Source organism: Saccopteryx leptura, chromosome 6 (assembly GCF_036850995.1).
Source record: "Saccopteryx leptura isolate mSacLep1 chromosome 6, mSacLep1_pri_phased_curated, whole genome shotgun sequence".
In the NCBI taxonomy this organism is placed as follows: domain Eukaryota; kingdom Metazoa; phylum Chordata; class Mammalia; order Chiroptera; family Emballonuridae; genus Saccopteryx; species Saccopteryx leptura.
In genome coordinates this window covers 78,717,577-78,740,250 of record NC_089508.1, presented here as the reverse complement: position 1 = coordinate 78,740,250, position 22,674 = coordinate 78,717,577, and the positions used below count along the sequence as shown (strand labels likewise).

Sequence of the window (22,674 nt, the reverse complement as noted above, 5' to 3'; positions counted from 1 at the left end):
GTATACTTCAGAGTGTATAGTGATTTCTGACAGCATTATACTTCCAAAGTTTTATATGTGCTGCCATAGTGAGCACTATACAGTACTTCAGAGTTAACTTTATTTTTTTAAATTAAGTGAGAGGCAGGGAAGCAGACAGACTCCCACATGTGCCCCGATCTGGATCCACTTGTTAAGCTCCCTACAGGGCGATGCTCTGCCCATCTGGGGCCACTGCTCTGTTGCTCGGCAACTGAGCTATTTTAGGACCTTGAGGTGGAGGCCATGGAGCCATCCTCAGCGCCCAGGGCCAACTTGCTTGAACAGTTTGAGCCATGGCTTAGGGAGGGGAAGTGTGGGGGCCAGGGGAGAAGCGGATGGTCTCTGCTCTTGTGTGCCCTGACCAGAAATAGAACCTGGGACTTCCACATGCCAGGCTGATGCTCTATTGCTGAGCCATCCTGCCAGCGCCTAAAGTTAACTTGTAGTGCAAGCACATTTACTGTATCCTATTGGTCTTACTTTCTTAGTGTGTTTCTTTTCCTGTTGCATTTGTTGGCAGTTTGTACTCTAACCAGATAAATTTGTTGTTTGTTCAAAATAGTTCTTCTCATCTTTAAACCTTTGTACAGGATTATAATAGTGTCTTGCTACTAAACTTTTTTATTCTTTAAAAACTAAATTTTATACTTCTCTTTTTGAATCTTAACCTCTCCACATTTTCTATTATAGTCCAGGTACTGCAGTCTCTTTAATCTCTTGGCATTCTGTTGGTGTCTGATTTAAGTATATATTTTTTGCTCTTAAGTTTTTACTTAAGTATGGTCTCTATACTGAAGTCATAAATTGTCAAAATTTATAGACTCTTATCAGTGTTAATTATTACTAATGTTAGTACTTTTAAATAATTTATGCTAAATATATATAATGAGGTAATTTTAGAGAATGCACTTAAATATAATTAGTGTATGACATTTAATCTTTTTTTTTTTTAATTTTTCTGAAATGAGAAGTGGGGAGGTAGAGAGACTCCTACATGCACCCTGACTGGGATCCATCTGGCATGCCCACCAGGGGGCGATGCTCTGCCCATCTGGGGCATTGCTCCATTGCAACCGGAGCCATTCTAGCGCCTGAGGCGGAGGCCATGAAGCCATCCTCAGTGCCAGGGCCAACTTTGCTCCAATGGAGCATTGGCTGCAGGAGGGGAAGAGAGAGATAGAGAGAAAGGAGAGAGGGAAAGGTGGAAAAGCAGATGGGCACTTCTCCTGTGTGCCCTGGCGGGAGTTGAACCCAGGACTTCCACACGCTGGGCTGACGCTCTACCACTGAGCCAACTGGTCAGGCCCTAATCTTTTTTTTTTTTTTTAAGGAGAGAGAGAGAGAAAGGGACAGACAGAAAGGAGGGAGAGAGATTACATCAGCTCATAGTTGAGGCATCTTAGTTGTTTATTGATTGCTTTCTCATATGTGCTTTGACCAAGGGGGCTCCAGCCAAGCCAGTGACCCCTTACTGAAGTCAGCAACCTTTTGGGCTCAATCCAGCAACCATGGGGTTGATGTCTAATGATTCCATGCTCAAGCCCGGTGACCTTGGGATTTTGAACCCGGGTCCTCAGCATCCCAGGCTGATGCTCATCTACTGCTCCCCTGCCTAGTCAGGTGACATTTAATCTATTTAGTTTATTTTATATTTTATATTTTTCTTCTGAGGAGGGAATGCTGGCCTTTTCCGTGTATTTTTTTAGAGATCAAAAGATCTGTCCTAAACTTCTTTTAAGTATGTGTCTTCTTATTTCTAGGTGGAAATTCAGAAGGTCCATTGAAAAACCGTTCTGCTTTCTGCAGTGATAAGCTTGATGAGTACTTGGAAAATGAAGGCAAGCTGATGGAAACAAGTATGGGTTTCTCTTCTAATGCTCCCACATCTCCTGTGGTATACCAGCTTCCCACTAAGAGTACCAGCTATGTGCGTACACTTGATAGTGTACTAAAGAAGCAATCTACCATTTCCCCTTCTACCTCTTACTCTTTGAAGCCTCATTCTGTATCCCCTGCCTCTCGAAAGGCAAAGTCTCTAAACAAACAGGCAACTTTCAGTGGCCGAACTAAATCATCTTATAAATCCATTTTACCGTACCCTGTTTCACCAAAGCAGAAGCACGCTCATGTTGCAGGAGATAAGGGTACCAAGAATTCTTCAAACACCATCTCAGAAAATCAGGTGACTAACTTTGTTGTACCAACTTTAGATGAGAATACATTCCCAAAGCAAATTAGTTTGCGGCAGGCACACCACCAGCAGCAGCAGCAGCAACAGGGCACTCGCCCTCCAGGCTTGTCTAAATCTCAAGTGAAGCTAATGGACCTCGAAGACTGTGCACTTTGGGAAGGAAAACCAAGGACCTATATTACTGAAGAGCGAGCAGATGTATCTTTAACAACCCTACTTACAGCTCAAGTAAGTATCTGTTGTTTTCCAGAGCATATATTTTCTTGGCTAGAAAGAATTAGGTTAGGGGAAATGGGAATGCGATTTATTGGAAGGAGGATTGAGCATTTAGTTATCTTAGTTACAATTTAGAAGAGGTCTTCTACATTTGTTCTTTATCAGCTAGATACCCAAGTATAGATCCCTCCTGCTGTAGAGGGAAACAGTACATTTGTGTTTTTGAATAATATTCCTCATCTATATAAAGGCATCTGGCCATTCTGAAAGTCTCTAATTTTATTCTCCAGTATGTGGACAAGTACTTCTGCTGATCTTGTTAAAACAGCTTTGAAAATTCTGCTTATACGATACTAAAGACCCCCAAATCCAAAAAATTATAAGCGTGTAGAGATAAAGCTTTTGTCTTTCAAATTTTTATATTAAAAATTTTTGTGTATTATTGCTTCAACTAACTTAGTAGCCTCTAGTGATGTTATACAACAAAATGAGGATAATTTTTTTGTCATGAAATTTCTGTACTTTCAACTTTTAATTCTGTGTCTAAATTGTAGAGCTAAAGATAATCAGATGTTGGGACTAAATAGAAAAGTGTGCTTTATGATTAATCTTTCCTAAAGATGATTTACACATGGATATTGTTACTCCCTTTTTATTATCGTAGAGCAGGGGTTGGCAAACTTTCTATAAAACAGATAGTAAATATTTTAGGTTTTGTAGGCCATGCACTCAGTTGCAGTTTCGTAACCCTGCTGTTATAATGCCATAAACAATATTTAAATGAATGAACCTGTTTGTATTTTAATGAAACTTTATTTATGAAACTGACTGGGTTTGGTCCTTGTGACTTAAATTGCCAATCTTGGCCCTAGAATATTATGTGTGATTTCCATTGAGAGTAAGTTCATCTTTCTTGATATTTTGGCTCATAATTAATTAAAATATTCTCTTGCTTCTCTATGCTATGTATTAGAATGGGAGATTGTTCAGAGTCCTTGCTGTATTCATATTCTGTCATTTGAATCTGCCATAATCTTGTGCTGTTAGTGCTGAGTGCTCAGAGAAGGAGGCAGACTAACATATGACTGACTGTAGGTTGTTAAAAAAAATGACTGTAGATTGTTGGTGGTATTGGGGGATGATTTAGTAAATTTACAATTTTCTTCTTTCACTTTAGGCATCTCTCAAAACTAAACCCATCCACACTATCATAAGGAAACGAGCCCCTCCATGCAACAATGACTTCTGTCGGTTGGGTTGCATATGTTCCAGTCTAGCTTTGGAGAAGCGCCAGCCTGCTCACTGCCGTCGACCAGATTGCATGTTTGGCTGTACTTGTTTGAAAAGAAAAGTTGTACTTGTTAAAGGGGGATCCAAAACTAAGCATTTCCAGAGGAAGGCTGCTCATCGTGATGCAGTGTGTTATGATTCTTTGGGAGATGGGCAAAGAGAAGAAGAAGAAGAGGGAGTGAGGGAGGAAGAAGAACAATTGAAAGAGAAAAAGAAGAGGAAAAAGTTGGAATACAGTGAGTATCAGTTGAGACTTAAAACAGAGTACAGTTTTATTTTTTAGAAAAGTATAGTTATTTGAAAACCTGTTTTGGCCCTGGCCAGTTGTCTCAGTGGTAGAACATTGGTGTGGTGTTTTTTGTTTTGTTTTGTTTTTATTTTTTCTGCAAGAGAGAGGTGGAGGAGTGGGGGAGAGAGATGAGAAGCAATCCTGGGTTTGATTCCTGGCCAGGGCATGCAGGAGAGGTGCCCATTTGCTTCTTCACCCCTCCCAACTCACTTCTCTCTCTCTCTCTCTCTCTCTCTCTCTCTCTCTTTCTTCTCCTTTCCTGCAGCCATGGCTCTATTGGAGCAGGTTGGCCCTGGGTACTGAGGATAGCACCATGGCCTCCACTTCAGGTGCTAAAAACTGGCTCTAGTTGCAACAGAGCAAGGGCCCCAGATGGGTAGAGCATTGCTCACTAGTGGGTTTGCTGGGTGGATCCCAATGGGGCAGATGAGGGAGTCTGTCTTTGCCTCCCCTCCTCTCACTAAAAACAAACAAACAAATACCTATTTCAAACAAAATAGTATTACTATTTCTTTCTTTAATCCTAACCTATGATCTAATAAGAATTTTGAGAAATTTCTACTATCCTTAAATGTTCTTTCTGTAGGACGTATCTTCTACACACACACACACACCTTTTTTCAATGGAGATTTTCTTTCGAAGATGTCTTTTTTTGCCCCCTTCCCCGCCAAATTTGGAATTTGAATCTTTCTTTCATGTGGAAACTTTATTTCTCTCCTCCCTCAATGTTCTTTGAATATACAGATGATCAATATAATTCATTATTTTCTTCTCTCCCATCAGCTGTATTGAGGTATAATTGACAAGATTGTACGTAATTAATTAAAATATACAGCATGATAATTTGGCATACACACACACGTAAAATAACCACAATCAAGTTAACCAGGGGTCCCCAAACTACGGCCCGCGGGCCACATGCGGCCCCCTGAGGCCATTTATCCCGCCCCCGCCACACTTCCGGAAAGGGCACCTCTTTCATTGGTGGTCAGTGAGAGGAGCATAGTTCCCATTGAAATACTGGTCAGTTTGTTGATTTAAATTTACTTGTTCTTTATTTTAAATATTGTATTCATTCCCATTTTGTTTTTTTACTTTAAAATAAGATATATGCAGTGTGCATAGTGATTTGTTCATAGTTTTTTTTTTAGTCCGGCCCTCCAATGGTCCGAGGGACAGTTAACTGGCCCCCTGTGTAAAAAGTTTGGGTACCCCTGAAGTTAACTAATACATTTTATTTCTAAGACAAGAAACTTGAAACAGGACCTTCTGGTTGTGGTTTGGGCCATTAACCAGGGGGTTAGCGATTTGGGGACAGATTAGGGGCATAACTGAGTTGAGCATTATTATTATACTCTTTTTTGTTTTCCCTGCAAGAGAGGAAGTGTGGGGAGGGAGATGAGATGCATCAACTTGTAGTTGTGGCATTTTCATTGTTCATTGACTACTTCTCATACAGGCCTTGACTGGGGGCTCCAGCCGAGCCACCATGGGATCATGTCAGTGATCCCACCTTCAAACCAGCAACCCTGTGCTCGAGCTGGTGTGTGACCTTGGGGTTTCAAACCTGGGTCCTCAGCATCCAAGGTTGGTGCTCTGTCCACTACAGCACCACCGGTCAGGCTGTTACTAGACTTTCTTGAAAAACTTATTATTCCTTTTTGATAAAATGTTGTGTAAACAAATTTACATATTACTTCATTCTTGATTTTTCTTTACTATATGTCATTTTAGTTTGTTTAAATATAAAAAAGGAATTTTATCATATAATTGAGAAGAGTTCCTTGTGTGTTAGTTTATTAGAGAATTAATATTCCTTTTTGGCAGTGTATAGTCACATTCACTCTATCTTACCCTGTACTTATTTTAGTCAGAGTGGGTGATGAATGTTTCAGTGTATGTTCTTCCCTAGATTTTCTGTTAATTCACTTGTGTGCATCTATCCATGATATTTTTATAGAAAAGGTGCTACTGGGTATGTGCTATCATAACCTTTAGAAATTTAGTATCAAAATACTCTACTTTGCATATTAACAAGTGCAAATCTATATTATAATTTTAGTTTTAATAACTTTGTTACTTAACTCCTTTTGGTTAGACATCTAACCTTTTTAGACTTTTAAAAAATTATAGTACAGTGATGAACATCCATGTTTAGGATAGGGTATTAAAAGTGGAATTTCTGTGACAATGAGTGCTCTTTAAACATTTGTGGATGTTGCTAGAGTTGTACCAGTCACATAATTACCAATAATTAGATGGTGCCATTTATTCTGTATTCTTAACACAGGGTATTCAAATTGATAGGCAGAAATTGATATATTTTGATTTTATATTCTATAAATTGCCCTTTAAAAATCACTTATTTTAATTTTTCAATTACAGTTGATATACAATATCATATTTCAGGTGTGCAACATAGTGATTAGCTATTTATGTAACTAAAAAGTGATTACCCTGTTAAGTCTAGTACCCACCTGATGCCCTGTATAGTTATTACAGTATTATTCACTGTATTCCTGTTTTATAACTGCCAATTTGTACTTCTTAATACCGCCCCATTTTTATTCATCCCTGCACCTCATCCCATCTGGCAACCATCAGTTTGTCCTCTGTACTTATGAGGCTTGTTTCTGTTTTGTTGGGTTGCTTTTTAGATTCATACATAAGTGACATAATCTAGTATTTGTCTTTATCTGTATGACTTATTTCAATTAGCAACTAGGTCCATCTATGTTGTTACAAATGGGAGGTTTTATTTTGTTTTATGACTCAGTAATATGCCATTGTATTTATGTACCAGTTTCTCTTTATGAAGTCATCAAATGACGGACAGTTGTTTCCATAGCTTGGCTATTGTATATAACGCTTCAGTGAACATAGGGATATATACATCTTTTCAAATTGGAGTTTTGGATTTTGTTGGATAAATACCCAGAAGTGGGATTGCTGGGTCATATGGAAGTTCTATTTAAAATTTTTTACCTACTGTTTTCCATAGTGGTTGCATCAGTTTGCAGTCCTACCAGCAGTGCATGAGGGTTGCCTTTTCTTCACATCCTCACCAACACTAATTTGTTGGTATACTGATTGATTGATTTAAATGGATTTTATTGGGGTGACACTGGTTATATAATTATACAGGTTTCAGGTGACCAATTCTGCAACACTTCTATGTACACCATATTGTGTATTCCCCATTTGTTGATATCCATTCTGACCAGTGTGAGGTGGTGTCTTATTGTAGTTTCAGTTTGCATTTTCCTGGTAATTAGTGATGTTGAACATCTTTTCATGCCTGTTGGCCATTTGTATGTTCTCTTTGGAGAACTCTATTGCTTAAAATAATTAGAGGCTATTTTATCATTTCATGTGAAGCTATAAAATATCTGCTAATTTTTGTGAGCAGTATATTTGGATCATCTGTTCATTTTTCATTGCATTGTTTGTATTTTTTGTTTTTACTTGTATGAGGTTCTTATGTATTTTGGATATTAATCCTTTATGAGATGTATCATTTGCAAATGCTTCTTCCATTCAGTAAGTTGTCTTTTTGTTTTGTTGATAGTTTCCTTCACTGTGCAAAATCTTTAAGTTTGATGTCCTTTGTTTTGTTTTGCTTTTCTTACCTGAGGAGACATATCTAAAAACAAAGTTCTAAAGTGATATCAAAGAATTTATTGCCTAAATTTTCTTCTAAAAGTTTCATGGCTTTGGGCCTTACATTTAAGTCTTTAATCCATTTTGATTTTCATCTTGCATATGGTGTAAGAACATGGATCTAATTTCAGTTGTTTGTTTGTATCTGGTTTTCTTACCACCATTTACGAGATGGTCTTCAGCCCATTATATAGTCTTGCTTCCTTTGTCACAGACTAGTTGACCACCATATAGGTGTTGGTTTATTTCTGGACACACTATTCTGGTCCACTGATCTAAGTGTCTGTTTTTATGCCAGTACAATGCTGTTTTGATTACTATAGCCTTGTGGTATAGTTTGATATCAGGTAGTGGGATACCTTCAACTTTGTAGTTCTTTCTTAAGATTGCTTTGGCTATTCAGAGTCTTTAGTGGTTCTGTCTAAATTTTAGGATTATTTGCCCTAATTCTGTGAAAATAATGGTATTTTTATAGGGATTGCATTGAGTCAATAGATTACTTTGGGTAGTATGGACATTTTAATGATGTTAATTTTTCCTATCCATGAACATGGTATATGCTTCCACTTATTTGTATCTTCTTCAGTTTCTTTCTTCATTGTCTTATAGTACAGGTCTTTTACATCCTTGGTTAAATTCATTTCTTGGTATTTCTTTTTGAGGCAGTTGTATTTTTTATTTCTCTTTCTGATAGATCATTATTGGTATATACAAACACAACTGACTTTTGAATATTAATTTTGTATTTGCTACTTTACTGAATTCACTTATTAGTTTTAGTAGTTCTTTTTTTGGTTTGTTTTTGTTTTTGTATTTTTCTGAAGTTAGAAGCGGGGAGGAAGTCAAGACAGATTTCCACATGTGTCCGACCGGGATCCAGCCAGCATGCCCACCAGGGGTGATGCTCTGCCCATCTGGGGTGTTGCTCCATTGTGGCTGGAGCCATTCTAGCGCCTGAGGCGGAGGCCATGGAGCTGTCCTTAGGGCCCTGGCCAACCTTGCTCCAATGGAGCCTTGGCTGCGGGAGGGGAAGAGAGAGAGAGGAAGAAGAAGGGGAAGGGTGGAGAAGCAGATGGACTCTTCTCCTGTGTGCCCTAAGTGGGAATCGAACCCGGGGCTTCCACACGCTGGGGCTGATGCTCTACCTCTGGGCTGTCTGTTGCTCTACCGCTGAGTCCACCAGCCAGGGCCTTAGTAGTTTTTTTGATGAACACTTAGGATTCTCTATATACAGGGTGAGGCAAAGGTAGGCTTACTGTGTGAGTACATGAAACACAGAGTTTATTCTTATATTATTATTTATTAATTGTATAAGGTCTACCAGAAAGTTCTGTCCGTTTCTATCACAAGTTTTGACATGTAAGCACATGTTTATTTGGCGCATGTGTGCCTCTCTATTTTTATCACTTAATGTATACATACTGACGTAGCAAATGAACTAAAACAAAGTTGATTCATGTTAGTCATATGTGTGAAGTGATAGTGTACCCTTGGCTACTGATAAAGTTCATTTACGCCACTGTATTTTTATGAATTTCAACAAGGAAGAAATGCTACAGAAGCATGTCTGTCACATCCATCATATTCCCCGGACTTAGCACCCTCTGACTATCACTTGTTTTTGTCCTTACAAAATTTTTTGAAGGGCAAAAAAATTCAAAAATGAAGAAGATATCAAGCACTGTTTCAATTTTTTGCATCAAAAGATAAAACATTTTTCAAAAATTGGATATACAAATTGCTCTCACACTGGCAAGAAATCATTAATAATAATGGCAATTATATTATTTAATAAAGTTTATTGACGGTAAGAAAAATTTGTATTTTGTTTTATTCCAAAAACGGACAGAACTTTCTGGTAGACCTTATATTATTTTCCATATGAACAACTATAAACCTACTTTTGCCCCACCCTGTGTAATGTCATGTCATCTGCAAATAGTTGACAGTTTTATTTCTTCCTTCCCATTATGTATGCTTTGTATTTCTTGTCTGATTGCTATGTTTAGGTCTTTCAATACTATGTTGAATGAAAATGCTAAAACCAGAGATCTTGGTCTTATTCCTTACTCTTAAAAGAAGCTTTCAGCCTTTTACTGTTGAGTATGATGTTAGTTATGGGTTTGTCGTACATGGCATTTACTATGTTGAGGTAATTTATTATTAATCTCTTCTAATTATGCTGAGATTTTTTATCATAAATATTTCTTGAGTTTTGTCAAATGCTTTTTCTGCATCTATTGATATGATCATGTTATTTTTATTTATTTTGTTTTCAATGTTAATTGATTTGTGCATATTGAACCAATCTTGTATTCCAGGAAAAAATCCCACTTGATCATGGTGTATGATCTTTTTAATATATTGCTGAATTTGGTTTGCTAGTATTTTGTTGATGATTTTTGCATTCTATGTTCATCAGGGATATTGACTTAAATATTTTTTTTTGTAAAGTTGTCTTTGCTTTTGGTATTAGGTTGATGTAAGCCTTGTAAATGACTTTAGGAGCCTTTCATCCTTTCAGGGGTTTTTTTGTGGGTTTTTTTTTTGTTTGTTTTTTTACAGAGACAGAGAGAGAGTCAGAGAAAGGGACAGACAGACAGGAACGAAGAGATGAGAAGCATCAATCATTAGTTTTTCGTGGTGCGTTGCAACACCTTAGTTGTTCATTGATTGCTTTCTCATATGTGCCTTGACCGTTGGCCTTCAGCAGACCGAGTAACCCCTTGCTTGAGCCAGCGACCTTGGGTCCAAGCTGGTGAGCTTTGCCCAAACCAGATGAGCCTGCGCTCAAGCTGGCGACCTCGAGGTCTCGAACCTGGGTCCTCTGCGTTCCAGTCTGATGCTCAATCCACTGCGCCACCACCTGGTCAGGCTTAGTTATTTTTTATAGCTTGAGAAGGCTAGGTATTAATTCGTCTTACAATTTTTTTAAAATTCACCTGTGAAGCCATCTGGTCCAGGCCTTATGTTTGTTAGGAGGGGTTTTTTTTATTATTACTGCTTTTATTTCATTAGTAGTTATTGGTCTGTTCAGATATTTTTTTTTAACTTTAAAAAAAAACTCTATATACTCTTGGAAGAGTGTATATTTCTAGGAATTGATCCATTTCTTCCAGGTTGTTCTATAAATTGCCTTTTTGAATTCTTTGTTAATTTTATTGAAGTGGTTGGGTGTTTCTTGTTTGTTTGTTTTGGTTTTTTTTGCAACATTTCCAGTAACTATATTTTTTAGGTTTAATTTTGTAATTTATATTTTAATTTAGTTCAAAGTTCCCCCCTCTCCTATCACTCCTTCCCCTGAAACTGGAAAAAGACAAGCTGGTTAAGTTTGGTGGTCTGGTTAAGTTTGTCTGATTAAATTTATGGTTTCTGTTTTTGGAGTACTGATTGAAAAGTCTTTCTCTAGCCTCAAGGGTAGAAATAAATTTTGATTGGATTAATAAGTAGGCTTCAAAAATTAGTTTGTTAATATGATTGGAATTTATTTGATTTGTTGTGGAGTATTATTTTTTTTCCCAAATGGCTAGCCAGTTGTATCATTTATTGAGAACAGATACTTTCCCTACTGGCTTGAAATGGCTACAGTCATCCCTCGCTATATCATGGCTCACTTTCGCATTCTCACTCTATCATGGATTTTTAAATTGTACATATCTAATTTTGTATTGCGGATTTTTCGCTATATTGTGGGATTTTGTAGTATATTGGTATTTTTATATATTTATTATTTTATTTTTGCAGTAAAATTTAAAACAAAATAAATGTGGGAAGGTTTTATAAGAGTGTGGGCAGGGTTTATAAAGCCTTAAAATATATATAAATAATAAAATAAATATAAGGTTGCTACTTCACAGATTTTCGCCTATCACTGGGGGTTCTAGAACCTATCCTTGGTGATAGACTAGGGACCACTGTACTTTTAAAAGGTTTAAATGAAATAACAGAATCATTAATTTAGGTTTGTACATAACCTTCTTTTACTGAGTTTACTGCCATGTTGAGCTTTTTGTAGCAACTCTTTTCAATTTCAAAGCAACAGTAAGTTGCAAAAACCACATACCCTTGACTAGTGTTAAGCCCCAGAAATCAGCTTTACTTTTCAGTTTTCTCACTGGTGTAGTCCATTATAAAAAAGAACCCTTGCCTACTATGCTGTTGGAGCCATAAGTTTTCTTATGTTGTTAGGGAACGATGAGGAAAGGAAAGATTTTTGTTATGATTGCTGTGTAAGAGTGGGAGGTAGAAATGTTGCTGAGACCAAAAAAACAAACAAAAATGTAAAAACTGGAAGAACTTAAAGAAATCTTCTAGTATGTTTTGCAAAAGAATAGATGGCAAATGAGAAAAAAAATTATTGATGATTTAGAATATTAAAGAAAGTAAGGAGAAAATAAAGTCAAATGATAGAAAAAGGATCTCAGAGCTGACTGATAAGAAATTTCAGATTAAAAGGGCCTACTGAATATCAGTTGGTAATAATTTTAAGATTACACTATTTAGACACATATCCTTGTAATATTTGAGATCATTAAGAATAAAGAAGCCTGACCAGGTGGTGGCACAGTGTATAGAGCTATCCAACTGGGAAGCAGAGGACCCAGGTTCAAAACCCCGAGGTTACCAGCCTGAGCGCAGATTCATCTGGCTTGAGTGTGGGATCATAGACATTACCCCATGGTTGCTGGCTTGAGCTCAGGTCGCTGGGTTGAGCAAGGGGTCACTCTGCTCTGCTCTAGCCCCCCCCCCCCATAGCTTATACGAGAAAGCAGTGAACAACTAGGGCGACTAAGGAGCCGCAATGAAGAATTGATGCTTCTCATCTCTCTCCCTTTCTGCCTGTTTGTCTGTCTCTCTCTGTCACCCTCCCCCCAAATAAATAAACAAAGATATCCTGAACTCTTCAGGAGAAACCCTTTGCCTAGGAAGGGTTTTAGAATCAGTTTTCTGTCAAAGATATCATCAGTAATATTGGGTTTTAGAATCTTTGTTTCTAAAATCAGAGTTGGATGGGGATGGGATGAATTTTCAACCTAAAACTCTTAGCCAATCATTATAAATCAAATATGTTCAAAAATAAAGATATACTTAAAACATAAAGGAAGTAGGCCCTGGCTGGTTGGCTTAGTGATAGAGCGTCAGCCTGGCATGTGAATGTCCTGGGTTTGATTCCCTGTCAGGGCACACAGGAAAAGTGCCCATCTGCTTCTCCACCTTTCCCCCTCTTGCTTCTTTCTCTTCCCCTCCTGCAGTTATGGCTGATAGGAGTGAGTTGACCTTGGGTGCTGAGCATGGCTCCATGGCCTCTGCCTGAGGCGCTGAGAAAAGCTGGGTTGCTGAGCAGCAGAGTAATGTCCCAGATGGGTAGAACATCACCCCCTAGTGGACTTGCCAGGTAGATCTCAGTGGGGGTGCATGTGGGAGTCTCTTTGTCTCTGCCTCCCCTCCTCTCACTGAATTAAAAAAAAAAAAAAAAAAAACCTGACCAGTTTAATTTAAAGTGGAAAATTAGAATATGCTGAGAAGACTGTCCTCAAGAAGACAATATATATATTTATTTTAAGAAATAACATGGTGCCTGACCAGGCGGTGGCGCAGGGGATAGAGTGTAGGACTGGGATGTGGAGGACCCAGGTTCATGACCCTGAGGTCACCAGCTTGAGCATGGACTCATCTGGTTTGAGCAAAGCTCACCAGCTTAGACCCAAGGTTGCTGGCTTCAGCAACGGGTTATTCGGTCTGCTAAAGGCCCACGGTCAAGGCACATATGAGAAAGCAATCAATGAACAACTAAGGTGTTGCAACGAAAAACTGATGATTGATGCTTCTCATTTCTCTCCGTCCCTGTCTATCCCTCTCTCTGACTCTCTGTCTCTGTAAAAAAAAAGAAAAGAAAAGAAAAGAAATAACATGGTTAAGAACTTAGATGATTTATGATGTAGGTGAAGGTACATGTCACCTCATCAATAAGGAAAAAAGCAATTAGCACTGGTTGGGAAAAAATATATATAGGAAAATTATGGTCCAACTGTGAATCGGTAAAATTTTTGGTAAAATTTTGATGAATTAGAGCATGTAAGGGAGAAGCTGTTTCATCAAGATAATTTGAACAAATTTAATGATACTGATTTAGTTTCCTTCTAACTGATTTTACAAGGATTAATCACATAAACATAATTTTGTAAACAAATTGGTTTTTGTTTTTAGAATTGGTTTGTGTACAAAGTGCTAAAGATCTATATAATTTTAGAAGAGAAATCAGTAATAGAAACCATGAAAATATGAAAGTAGTGCTATAGCAAACGGTATTTGAGAGGTGGATCAAGTTTAGGATGCTAATTTCCTTGCCTTTCATCACCCCGAGTCCTTAGCTACTGCTGAATCTTGGAACTGAGAAGTGTTTGACTATGAATTATTGAGGTAACCACTAAAACTAAATAAACACAAATGGTTAAAAATAATTACTTGTGGGAACGGTGACACTGGGTATGGTGTAAGACTTAAGACTTTTTAAAAAAAATTTTATGTCTTTTTGTACAGTTTGAATTTTACATGCTAGTGTAGTTTAGTCTATAATTACCTATATATAAATTAAAAATTAATCTTCTCTAGGCATTTAATAATGCACTTTTTTTTGTCAATGCAATAGACTTAAACATTTTCCTGCCATTAATAGCCCATTTGTGTGAACAGAGGATATGTAACATTATTACACATGCTGCCAAAGGGAGCACAGGAAACTTAACTTTATTAGACATTCTTTATGCTAAACACTGTATGAGGGTTATAGCATTTAAATTTTGCAACCCTATAAGGAGGCTTCTTCATCTTACATATGCACTAATTGAGTGTTTGGAGAGTTTAAGTAACTTTTTCCTCAAGGTCACCTTGGTTTGAGTGGTAGGGATTTGAACCCAAGCTTTTCTGACTTCAGTTGTTCATGTTCTTTTCTACTGTGTAATATATGGCTTCTAAAATTTGGCCTTCACTCTTCTCACCTATATTTTACCCTTTTGTTTGTTAGAAATGACTGCTGCCTGACTAGGTGGTTGCACAGTGGAAGCATTGACCTAGGATGGGAAGGACCCAGGTTTCAAACCCCAAGGTTGCTAGCTTGAGCATGGTGTCTTTGGCTTGGGTGTGGGATCACAGACATGAACCCAGAGGTCTCTGGCTTGAAGCCCAAGGTTGCCGCTTGAGCCTAAAGTTGCTGGCTTGAGCAAGGGGTCACTGGTTAGGCTGGGGGTCCCCCACCCCCCGTCAAGGCATGTACAAGAAACAATGAACAACTCAGGTGCTGCAACTACAAGTTGGTACTTCTCGTCTCTCTCTCCCTGTCTCTCTCTCACTTAAAAACAAAAAAACTGCTGATGATGTACTTAGCTGTTGTTGCTGGTACCAAGAGAAAGGATAAAATCTAGCATTCCTTTTATTTTTTTAGGCTAGTTAGAGTTTTTTTAGAGATGTATACCTACAAGTTAACTATGTAAAGAGAAGATCAGTAAAATTGATATGTATAGTCAAACCAATTAGGATTAAAGGAAAACACACAATTACTCGTATCAGGAATAAGAAGTGACATTATTGCAGACATTCAAATGATAATAAGGGAATGTCATATACAGCTTTATGCCAATATCTTGAACAACTTAGATGAAGTGAGCAAATTCTTTGAAAACCACAAAGCTACCAAACTCAAGAAGAAATAAATAGCTGCTTAGCTCTGAACTTGTAGTGAAAAACCCACAGTAATGACTCCGAGTTCAAATGGCTTCACTAGTGAATTCTACATTACACATAAGGGCTCAGTTCACAGAAATTCTTCCATAAAATGGTCTTATTCTGTGTGACTAGCATTACGCTGATACTCAGACCAGGAAAAAATATACTAGAAAACAGGAGTGCAGTATCCCTCATGAACATACGTAAAATTTATAAATAAAATTTTATCAAATTCAAGAATATATTTATATGAACAAGTAGGGTTTGTCCCAGGAATGCAAGGTTGATTCACATTTGAAAATAGTCTAGATCACCATTATCATAACAGATTTTAAGAAATACTGTATACCTGACCAGGCGGCGGTGCAGTGAATAGAGTGTCGGCCGGGGACACTGAGGTCCCAGGTTTGAAACCCTGAGGTTGCTGGCTTGAGCACGGGATCATATCCATATCCCATGGTTGCTGATTTGAGCCCAAAGGTTGCTGGCTTGAGCCCAAGGTCACTGGCTTGAGCAAGGTGTTACTTACTGTACTTACTGGCTTGGCTGGAACCCCCCCCCCCCCCCCCCCCCCCGGTCAAGGCACATAGGAGAAAGCAATCAATGAACAACTAAGGTGCCCCAACTATGAGTTGATGCTTCTCATCTCTCTCCCTTCCTGTCTGTTCATCTCTGTCTGTCTCTCTCTTGGTTAAAAAGAAAATACCATATGATGATATGTTTGTTTTTTTAGATTTTATTTATTTTTGAGAGAGAAGGGGGGGGGGGAGCAGGAAGCATCAACTCCCATATGTGCCTTGACCAAGCAAGCCCAGGATTTCAGACTGGCAACCTCAATGCTGCAGGTCAACTCTGTATCCACTGTGCCACCACAGGTCAGGCCATATGATCATTTCAAGACATTTTTTAGGCCCCGGCCAGTTGGCTCGGGGACAACCCAGTGTGCAAATGTCCCAGGTTCAATCCTATTCAGGACACTCATGAAAAGTGACCATCTGCTTTTCTTCCCCTCCGGCTCCCCCTTTTTTCTCTCTTTTCATCTCACAGTCAGTAGCTTGATTGGTTCAGATGTCAGCTTCCAGTGCTGAGGATAGCTCAGTTTTTCTGAGCGTCCACCTCTGGTGCTGAGGATAGTTTAGTTGATTCAAGCATCAGTCCCAGATGGAGGTTGCCAGGTGGATTCCAGTCGGGGCACATGTGGGAATCTGTATCTCAATATCTGCTTCTCTCTTAAAAAAAAAAAAAAAAAAAGCATAATTTAAAAAATTGACAAAATTTATTTCTGGTAAAAAGTTTAGCACAATAGGAATAGAAGGAATCTTTCAGCCTGATAAAGAGCATTTGTGGAAAACTCTACAACCAACATGTTAATGGTGAGACTCGTGAGTGCTTTCCTTCTAAGATTAGGAATGAGGAAGAATGTCTTCTATCACCATGTCTGTTTCACATCATCATAGAGGTCTTAGCCAATGCACTAAAGCATGAAAAAGAAAATGCATTCATTATAGAAAGGAAGAAGTAAAATTGGCTTTTTCATAGGCAAATTCTAAGACATCTACAGAAAAGCAGCTAGCACTAGAGTGAGGTTATAGAATACAATATCAGTATACAGTATGTTTGTATGCTATTGAACAATTGGAAATTGAAATAAAAAATACCATTTCAAATAGCATTCAAAGAAAGGAGACAGTTACAGATAAACTTGACAAAAGTTGCATAAGATCTAAGTGGATATACTTTTTTTTTTAATTTAGTGAGAGGAGGGGAGGCAGAGAGACAGACTCCCATATTTACCCTGACAGGGATCCACCTGGCAAGCTCACTAGGGGGCATGCTCTGCCCGTCTGGGGCATGTTGCTCAGCAACCGAGTCCTTCTTAGTGCCTGAGGCAGAGGCCATGGAGCCATCCTCAGCACCTGGGGCCAACTCACTCCAGTTGAGCCTGGCTGCAGGAGGGGGAGAAAGAGAGAGTGGGAAAAAGAGAGAAGGGGAAGGGGAAAGGGTAAAGAAGCAGATGGGTGCTTCTTCTGTGTGCCCTGACTGGGAATCGAACCTGGGACATCCACACACAAAACCAACACTGTCACTGAGCCAGCCTGCCAGTACTACTTTTCTCATTTAGTAGAAGATTCTCTTGGTAAGATATAATTTTCCACAAGTGGATTCTGATTTTATTAAAAATCCCAGCAGGTTTTTTTTGGGTAGAAATTGACAGTTGTTTGTAAAATTTATATGGTAATCAAAGGCTTAGAATAGTCCTTTGATAAGTATCTTTTACAAAGAAGAACATAGGTGGGCCCCGGCTGGATGGCTTAAATAGTTAGAATGTTGTCCCAATATGCCAAGGTTGAGGTTTTGATCCCTGGTCAGAGCACATACAAGCATCAACCAGTGGATGCGTAAGAGATTGGTAGAACAACAAGTTGATATGTCTCTCTCTTTCTTCCTTCCTCTCTTACTTCCTGTCTCTCTAAAATCAATAATAAACAGAAAAAGAACATGGTTGGTAGATTTATACTACCTAATTTTAAGATTTACTATAAAGCTGAAATAATTGGGATAAATAAAGACAATGTAGGCCAATGGAACAGAATAGGGAGTTCAGAAGTTAATACTTATACAAGGCCAATTAATTTTTTTTTTTTAAAGATTTATTTATTTTTTTACAGAGACAGAGAGTGAGTCAGAGAGAGGGACAGACAGACAGGAATGGAGAGAGATGAGAAGCATTAATCACTAGTTTTTCATTGCGCATTGCAACACCTTAGTTGTTCATTGATTGCTTTCTCATATGCGCCTTGACTGTGGGCCTTCAGCAGACCGAGTGACCCCTTCCTGGAGCCAGCGACCTTGGGTTCAAGCTGGCGGGCTTTTTTGCTCAAACCAGATGAGCCCGCTCTCAAGCCAGCGAGCTCAGGGTCTCGAACCCGGGTCCTCCGCATCCCAGTCCGATGCTCTATCCACTGCGCCACCGCCTGGTCAGGCAAGGCCAATTAATTTTTGATACAGTTCCAAGGTAGTTCAGTGAGGGAACAGTCATCTTTTCAGCAAATGATTATGGAGCAATTGGATAGCCATAGACACTTCCTTCTCCAGCAAAAAGTGAACCTTGACTATTACTTCATACCAGTTTATAAAAATTAACTCAGTATCTAAGAGTTGATATCATAGATTAAACATAAGTGCTTAAAGTATAAATTTTCTAGGACAAAATAATAAGATAGTTTTTTCTGAACTTGTGGCTCATAAGATTTTTTAAAATAGGACATCAAAAGCAGTATTCATAAATGCAACAAAGAAAGAAAATTGAGTTTTTCAAAATTAAAAACTTACTCTTCAAAAGACCTGTTAAGAAAATGAAAAGATAGCCTGACCGCTGGTGGCACAGTAGATGGGGCGTTGACCTGGGCGTTGAGGACGCTGGTTCCAGGCCTCAAGCTTGCCTGGTCAGGGCACATAAATGAAACAAGTACTGGTTGATGCTTCCCACTCCCCTCCCCCACTCCATCTCTCTCCTCCTAAAATCAGTGGTTAAAAATATTTTAAAATAGAATGAAAAGACAAGCCACAGAGTAGGAAAAATATAAAACATAACATACATCCAACATAGGACTTGTATTTAAATTTAAAAAATGAAAAATTTTAAAAGACTATTGATTTTTAGGGAGAGGAAAGAGGTTGGAGAGGAGTGGGAAGCATCAACTCAGACTAGTTGCTTTCCATATGTACCTTGACCCGGCATGCCCAGGGTTTTGAACCAGTGACCTCATCATTCCAGGTTGAATGCTTTACCAACTGTTCCACCACAGGTCAGGCTAAGAAATGAATTCTTAATACTCATTAGGAAGAATACTTAAAACTCAGTATGAAGACAGTCAACATTTTTAAAAACAGACAGAAAAGTGAAACAACACTACACCACATTAGATAAAGCATGGGGCAAAAGTAGGTTGACAGTTGTTTGTATGGAAAACAAAATAATACAAGAATAAACTGTTTTGCCTGCTTACAACTATAAACCTACTTTTGCTCTACTGTATAGATAGACAACAGATAAATACATGAAAAGATGCTTAGCATTAGTAGTCTCACTGAGGGAAATGCTTTTGGATACCACAGAGAAATACTGTATTACCACCAGGTGGCTAAAATTAAGAAGATTGACCATACCAAATGCTGGTGAATATACTCTAGTTTCTCTTCAGATCATATAAATCTTTTGCCTTTTACAAAATGCTGGTGAGAAGATAGAACAACTTGAACTCTCATAGCTGGTAGGAATGTAAAAGGGTAAGTCACTTTGGAAAACAGTGTGATAGCTTTTTAAAATGTTAAAGATATATCTACCATACAACCTAGTTAGTTATTTCATTTCTATGTATTTACTCAACAGAAATGAAAGTCTGTATCATCATAAATCCTTGTTCATTGGTGTTCATAACAGCTTTATTTGTAATAGCAAGAAAATTGGAAACAACCCAGGTGTCCATCAACAGGTGAATTGATTAAGAAATTTGGGATAAATACAAACAAGAATACCACTCAGCAATACAACAAAACAAACTACACTCAGCAGTAATCTCAGGACAATAATACTGAATGAAAACAGCCAGATCTCCCAGGTCCTGCCCCCAAAGTTAACATTTTTATTCTATTACAGTAAAGAAATCAAAGGCAAAATTACAGTAAAGAAATCAAATGCAAATATATATATGGTTATTTGAGTAAGGGTTGAGGTAGAATCTGTAGGCAGGGGGAGGAGAAGTAACCCAGTTAAAATTATAAGAAATCTTGGAGGTGATGGTTACCTTCACTATATATATATATATATATATATATATTTTTTTTTTTTTTTTTTTTTTTTTTTACAGAGACAGAGAGAGTCAGAGAGAGGGATAGACAGGGACAGACAGACAGGAACGGAGAGATGAGAAGCATCAATCAGTAGTTTTTCATTGCACATTGTGACACCTTAGTTGTTCATTGATTGCTTTCTCATATGCACCTTGACCGTGGGCCTTCAGCAGCCCCAGTAACCCCTCGCTTGAGCCAGGGACCTTGGATCCAAGCTGGTGAGCTTTTTGCTCAAGCCAGATGAGCCCGCGCTCAAGCTGGCGACTTCGGGGTCTCGAACCTGGGTCCTCGGCATCCCAGTCCAACACTCTGTCCACTGTGCCACCGCCTGGTCAGGCTACCTTCACTATCTTAATTGTAGTGATGGTTTCACCAGGTATGTGTATGTTAGAACTCATCAAATTGTATATATGTGATATTCTATTACAGTTATAGCTCAATAAAACTATTTTAAAAAAGGGAAAAACAAGTGTACTTATAGGACTGTTTATTGCAAATTGTTTAATACTGAAAAGGTGGGAGAAAATATACTGTATAATCCAGGTTAAAGTTTTATATATTTCTACAAAAGAATACAATGTGGTCATTAAAAATGATGTAAAATATTTAAAGATACTGAGAAACATTGCACCATAGTAGTTGATCATAAAATACCATATTATCACAATATATTTGTGCATATATACATTCGTGTGTGTATATGTGCCAAGAGACAGAGAGGGACAGACAGGAAGGGAGAGAGACGAGAAGTATCAACTCATGGTTGTGACTTCTTCGTTGTTCATTGATTGCTTTCTCATATGTGCTTTGACGGGGGTGGGCGGCTCCAGCAGAGCAACTGACCCCTTGCTCAAGCCAGCGACTTTGGGCTTCAAGCCAGAGACGTTTGGGCTCAAGACAGTGACTATGGGGTCATGTCTATGATCGGATGCTCAAGCCAGCAACCCCGCGCTTAAGCGGTGACCTCGGGGTTTCAAACCTGGGTCCTCTGCATCTAGTCCAACACTTTATCCATTGCACCACCGCCTGGTGAGACCATATATACATTTTTTAAAAAGGAAATAATGCTAAGTTTTTATAGTGATTAGCTCTGCATGTTGAGGATTTGGATGACTTCTAAAATTCATGTTCTAAGTCATCTATAATATATGTTATACTGATAATTAGTAAAGGTGTCATATAAAGGATAATATGTGGTAGGGCTGTAAGTTTGGTTTAGATATGAATATGTAATTTTCCACACCAACAGATTGAAGAAGAGAAAATTGATATCAGCAAATGCTGTAAAGTTGAAGAAAATTCAATATTTTTTAAAGTTTTTTCATTGTAAAATAAAATACACTTAACATAAGGTTTACCAGCCTGACCAGTGGTGGCGCAGTGGATAGAGCGTTAGACTGGGATGCGGAGGACCCAGGTTTGAGACCCCGAGGTCGCCAGCTTGAGCGCAAGCTCATCTGGTTTGAGCAAAGCTCACCAGCTTGGACCCAAGGTCACTGGCTCGAGCAAGGGGTTACTCAGTCTGCTGAAGGCTGATGGTCAAGGCACATATGAGAAAGCAATCAATGAACAACTAAGGTCTCGCAATGAAAAACTGATGATTGATGCTTCTCATCTCTCTCCGTTTCTGTCTGTCCCTGTCTATCCCTCTCTCTGACTCTCTCTCTGTCCCTGTGAAAAAAAACACAAAACAACAATATAAGGTTTACCATTTTAACCATTTTTAAGTGCACAGTTTAGTGGTATTAAATACATTGACATAGTATTACAATAACCACCACCACCACCTGCCTCTATAACTTTCCTTCATGTTATAAAGCTGAAACTCTGTACCTGTTAAACAATAATTCCCCATTCCCTATCCTAACCCACCCCTAGCAACCACCATTTTACTTTCTGTCTTTATGATTTTGACTATACTATAAATTTTTCATATAAGTGGAACCATACAGTATTAGTATTTGGTGACTAGTTTATTTTGCTTAATAGAATTTCCTCAGGATTTATCCATGTTGTAGCATATTGCAGAATTTCTTTTTTTTTTTAAGGCTGAATAATATTCCACTTTATGTATATACCGTATATTGCTTATCCATTCATCTGTTGATGGACCCTTGGGCTGCTTCTTTGTGTTATTGAACATAGGTGTTCAATATCTCTTTGAGACCCTGCTTTTAATTTTTTGGGGTATATACCCAAAGTGGAATTTCTGGATCATATGCTAATTCTGTTTTTAATTTCTTAAGGACCTGCCATACTGTTTTATAGAGCATCTGTACCATTTTATTGTTCTACCAACAGTGCACAAAGGTTTTAATTTTTCCAAATCCTCACCACTACTTTGAAAGTAGCCATCCTAATGGGTATGAGGTGATATCTCATTGTGGTTCTGATTTGTATTCTTTTTTTTTTTTTTTTTTTTTTGTATTT

At 38.2% G+C, this 22,674-nt stretch overlaps 1 protein-coding gene across 19 annotated transcripts in view; it reads left to right on the top strand.

The window, feature by feature from the left end:
- The window catches only part of MGA (MAX dimerization protein MGA), a 195,514-nt gene that overhangs the window by 122,023 nt on the left and 50,817 nt on the right, over positions 1-22,674 (top strand). For all 19 annotated transcript variants that reach the window (XM_066343735.1, XM_066343746.1, XM_066343741.1 and 16 more), the window contains 2 exons: positions 1,782-2,440; positions 3,606-3,954. In XM_066343735.1, coding sequence (XP_066199832.1) covers positions 1,782-2,440; positions 3,606-3,954 — 1,008 coding nt within the window. The remainder of the gene's footprint in view (positions 1-1,781; positions 2,441-3,605; positions 3,955-22,674) is intronic.